This window comes from Gracilinanus agilis, chromosome 4 (genome assembly GCF_016433145.1).
Source record: "Gracilinanus agilis isolate LMUSP501 chromosome 4, AgileGrace, whole genome shotgun sequence".
NCBI lineage: Eukaryota > Metazoa > Chordata > Mammalia > Didelphimorphia > Didelphidae > Gracilinanus > Gracilinanus agilis.
The window spans coordinates 130,014,862-130,019,517 of NC_058133.1; the positions used below are offsets into that span (position 1 = coordinate 130,014,862).

At 41.7% G+C, this 4,656-nt stretch overlaps 1 protein-coding gene across 1 annotated transcript in view; it reads right to left on the reverse strand.

The window, feature by feature from the left end:
• Positions 1–4,156, reverse strand: part of DUSP10 (dual specificity phosphatase 10) — a 47,880-nt gene extending 43,724 nt beyond the window's left edge. The window contains exon 1 of the mRNA XM_044671926.1: positions 3,328–4,156. Within this exon, the coding sequence (XP_044527861.1) occupies positions 3,328–4,135 (808 nt within the window). The 5' untranslated portion in view covers positions 4,136–4,156. The remainder of the gene's footprint in view (positions 1–3,327) is intronic.
• Between the last annotated feature and the right edge of the window lie 500 nt (positions 4,157–4,656).

A 4,656-nucleotide genomic window follows, 5' to 3' on the forward strand; every position in this document is an offset into this window, starting at 1 on the left:
CCCCACCTTTCTTTCTCTTTCTTTCTTTCTCTCTCTCTCTCTCTCTCTCTCTCTCTCTCTCTCTCTCTCTCTCTCTCTCTCTCTCTCCCCTTTCTCCCCCTATTTTCTTTCTCCTTTCTTTCTCCTCTTTCTATATGTATACACACAGACATATATATGTGTATGCACATATGTGTGTGTGTTTATATATACAGGTACATTTATTTTTTTAATTTTAATCACTCTTGTCAGGTAGGAAAGGATCCCACATCTGATTACATGTGCCTCTCTGAAGATGATGAGAATCAAACCCAGTTTTAGACACAGGTCACTAACGGATGGGATTGTAAACTAGAACGGTAACCTAATCCCAAGGGCTCGAGCTTCTCTGATCGTTTTCTTCCCAACCTGACACTGCCTTACTAAAATGGTAACAGAGTAGCTTCTCACTTGACAGGCAGCGCCAAAAATGGAGAACATGGCGCTGAAACAGGGGGACATAAAACTTGGACAGTGAGGGTAGCAACCAGTGTTTACAAACATAAAACTGAGGATCAGATGGGCCAGCCATAAATTAGACTGGATTACATGGAGCAAGAGAAATCTCTCAAAATAAATGAAAGAAGATTTAGAGATTCTACCGTATGGTATATTTTGACCCATCCAACCCACTCCCTATACTTTAACTTCTTGACCCCAACCCCACCCCCAAGCTACTCTGCCAAAAAAAGAAAAGAAAAATTACCTACTTCAAAATGGCACCACTAATGCTCTACAGAATAAAATCTTAGACCACCCAAAGGGCTGGCTTTCTTAAATCCAAACCTTATAGAACAGCAATGGGAATTTAATCTTCTTGACCCCCAGTCTAGGACATTTAGAACCTCTAAGTCATTGATTGTTATTTTAAGAAATTTCTACCTTCTCTTTGGTGTCAAGGATACTTAAAGAAACCCATTTCTTACATACTCTATACAACCTCAAAGAAATGTAAATATTCTCAAAATGAATTCTTTCCCTACATTACAGTCTTATTATAAACTCAATTGCAGACCACATCCATGAAATGATCATTTTTATGTTCCTTCTCAAAAAATAAGATAAAATGCTCTTAATATCATTTCTCACTGTGTTATAGATTTAACCCAAGTCTACAAGATAACTAAAGAAAAAGGCATACATAATCCAACCTGTACCGCCTGAATGTCTTCTAAACCCGACCGTCGCTGCTTCTCGCCAATCTGAAAATGTCTGGCCCGGAGCAGAACCCAACCAGGGCGCCGGGTGGTGAAGTCAGCAATGGGTCCCGCCCCGCTGAGGAAATCTCACTATCACATCACTGAGGAACAAGGCCAGGCTGCCCAGAGCCTCAGAAGCATAGATAGATTATAAGGAATAGGGGTAACCCGCCCAGGTTGAACTAGGGGGATTCATTGCCTTGCCAGTGATTCGTAACTCTCATCCATAGGCAACCATAGCTTCCTGCAGACCTGGGAACTGTTTTTAAAACTCTTCCTAGTTAGCACCATGATTCAGTTCCAGGGGTTATGAGAATTTGGTTCATTTATTCCCTTCCTTGGTTAAGAATCTCCAGACAGAGATGCTTAAGAGCCTAGACTACAGAAGAAAAAAGAGAAGATGATTAGGCTGATGATGGCTCTGTGGTTTCCCTTCTCTTCCCTCCCCAAGGCACCAGAAAGTTGCTGAGGAAAACATCATAGGAGTCATTTGACATTCCTCTATTCCCTAAAAAAAATAACATGTCATAAGACAAACAAAAAATGAACATATTTGTAGTCCATGACAGCTAGAGAAGTATATTTGTAGCCTTATGGCATTATTATGAAAAATATCTCTTTCATTGATTCCCATCATAAGCAATGAGATTTAAGAAGAACGAGACTTTCTAGGTGACTACATGCAATGAGGGTAAGCTAGGGTTTGGGAGCAAGGGAACAACTGAGGGGGAAAAGAATTTTATTTTCTCAAGTTAATAAAAGATATATGGGGAAAGGGATGGAAACTGAAGGGAATGGCAAATGAGAAACTACATCCAACTAGACATGCAAAAAAAGATCCAGTTTGCCCTAGCAAAATAAGCATTGGTAGTTTGCATAAGCAGATCACCCAATGGACAGCCCCACCACCTTTGGTCAACAAATTTCTAGAGGCTAGCTACAGGTTGGGGCTCTAAAATCTATGAACACAGAACTGAACTAGGACAAGGACACTACATCTTTTCCTCCATGGGCAAGGTGGTAAAAGAGTGGTACAGAGTGGAATGAGGACAGAGTGACCCAAAGGAGATTAAATTTAATTCAAGCATCATCCAAGTGCTGACTTGGTAATGAAAGCAATTGGGAGGATATTCCATAATCCTAGGGGCAATGGGGAAGTCTGGCACTGTGCCTCAAAGTAATCTAAAGCAAAGTGTGATGGGACACTTGAATAACTCTTATGGGGAACAATATTGCCCAGACCGGGAACAGCTCCAGGGACCTCAAGCTGCTTGCCTTTTACAGCACTGATGAGCTAAGGGTGCTATGGAAAGACAATCCACTTTTTCACATCTAGGAAAGAACTAAGATGACACAGAATCACATAAGTGTAAAAGGACTTATCACTTTGAAAGCTATAGTAAAGATATAAGCATATTTTAAGAAATTATTTGTAAAGCAGCTTTTCCAGACCACAATTATAAAGTAGAGAAAACCTGCACACCTTTGTTATGCTTAAACCATTCTGTTCAAAGCAGATAAAACATAGTAGGGTAGGGGAAGTGATAGAAAGCCATCCTTCAGAGAAGAGGTATGTTTTAAAACCTGACACTGTTTTTGTTGTTGTTTTAATTCTCTCTTCCTCCAGCTCTATCTCCAATAACAAGTTAGAGATGATGTGAAAATTCTCATACTATTACTACCATTTCCTGTACCTTATCCTTATATCAGGATTTCACTTTCTAGTTTATGAGACCTTTCATATACATTTGTTCATTTTACCCTCACAACCACCTTTAACAAAGCAAACAGGGTAGTCATTACTATACTAGTTTTGTAAACAGGGTAACAGAAGCCCAGAGATGCTAAGCTACCCTCCCCCAAGATCACCCACCCGGCTAGTAGCAGAGTTGGGAAGAGAACCCAAAGCCCCTGGTTTTTAGTAATTTGGAGGAAGGAAGGTAAAGAAGAGAGCAAAGTTTGGGAGTCTTGTTTGTGTGGAAAGGGAGAGAACTGGCGTTAAGTTCAAAAGAAAAAAAACAAAACAAAACAAAAGCAAAAAACATGTTAGTAAATTCCCAAAGGGAATGGGGGTTGGGGATGGGTGAGGGGTGGGGAAGAGGTCAAGTACCTTTTAAAACCAGAGGCTCTTTGCCTTCTCTCTTCAGTGACTCTAGGACTATATGAAGTGGTTGGGAAGGCATCACCCGGCTGGGTTCATTGGTATTCTCATCATAAACTATGATTTCTTTGGAAAAGATCCTCTTGAAAGAGTCCTTGCCTTCCCTACAGGAGATCAAGTCCAAGACTGTGATCTTGCCTTGCTGTAATCTCCTCCTGCTGATTTTATCAGAACAGTTAATATGGACAGCCCCCTGGATGTGGCTCTTATTGTATTCCATGAAAGGTCTGCAGTCAATGATGACAGGACCCTGGCTCTGTTGGTGACTTTTGCTACATTTGGTCATCTTCTTTGCCAAGTCATTGGGGTAGATTATTTTGATGCTGGCTAGTGGCTTGGGGGTCCCCAACATGGGGCTGCCCACCCCACCTGATGGACTTAAAGAGCCAAGATTTTCATTGTTGTTGACCATCTGGTTGGCAGGGCAGACAGTAGAGGTTCCTATGTTGGTGGAAGTGCCGGCAGCGATGGCTTGGGTCTGGGCCTGATTGTCCTTGTCGTAAGTTGCCACAGTGCAGCAGCTGGCACTGCTGCATCCACAATTCAGGGAGCGGGCAGAGCAAGTGGATGAGGGCATATACGTCAGATTCGCAGCTTTTAGAGACACAACGGTGGTGGCAATCACGGCTACGTGGTGATCACTAATAGAAGAGGCAGATTCAAGGTAGCTAGAGTCTAAACAAAGGTTGAGATCCTGAGGTCGGACTGGCCTAGATAGTGCCACTACTACCCTGTCGTCTAAAGGAGATGGAGGCATGAGGAGGCTGAAAACTGGCAATTCAAGAAGAACTCAAGATAGTCTGTAAAGAAGGGAGAAAAAAAAAAGTCACATGACACAAAAGAGGTCACAAATGCAGGCTGTTGCATTCTCTACCTCAACCTGAGGAAAGGGATTTGCAGTTATCCTTCCTGGTGATAAATTAACCCAAGTGCCTTTTACTATGCAACTCCCAAAGAATCCAGCTCCTCCACATGTATGCAAAGGGGATGCAAACCAAACTGGCCCAAGCCTACTCTGATATTCCACACTTAAGGGCAAGAATATATAGCCCATGAAAATAGAAAGTAACTTTACCTTTCAGGATTTAGGCTACCCAAAATAAATAAAAAAATAAAAAAGTTGAGTCCAAGAGTAGGAATTTAAAAAACACCCCAAAATCACCAAATCAGAGGGCTAGACAGAATCTCTTGGGATTAGCTAATCCCTACCTTCCTCTGTGAGACAGAAGTATACTTGAACTGTCTGAGAAATACAGTTGTCTACTATTGCAGACTCTC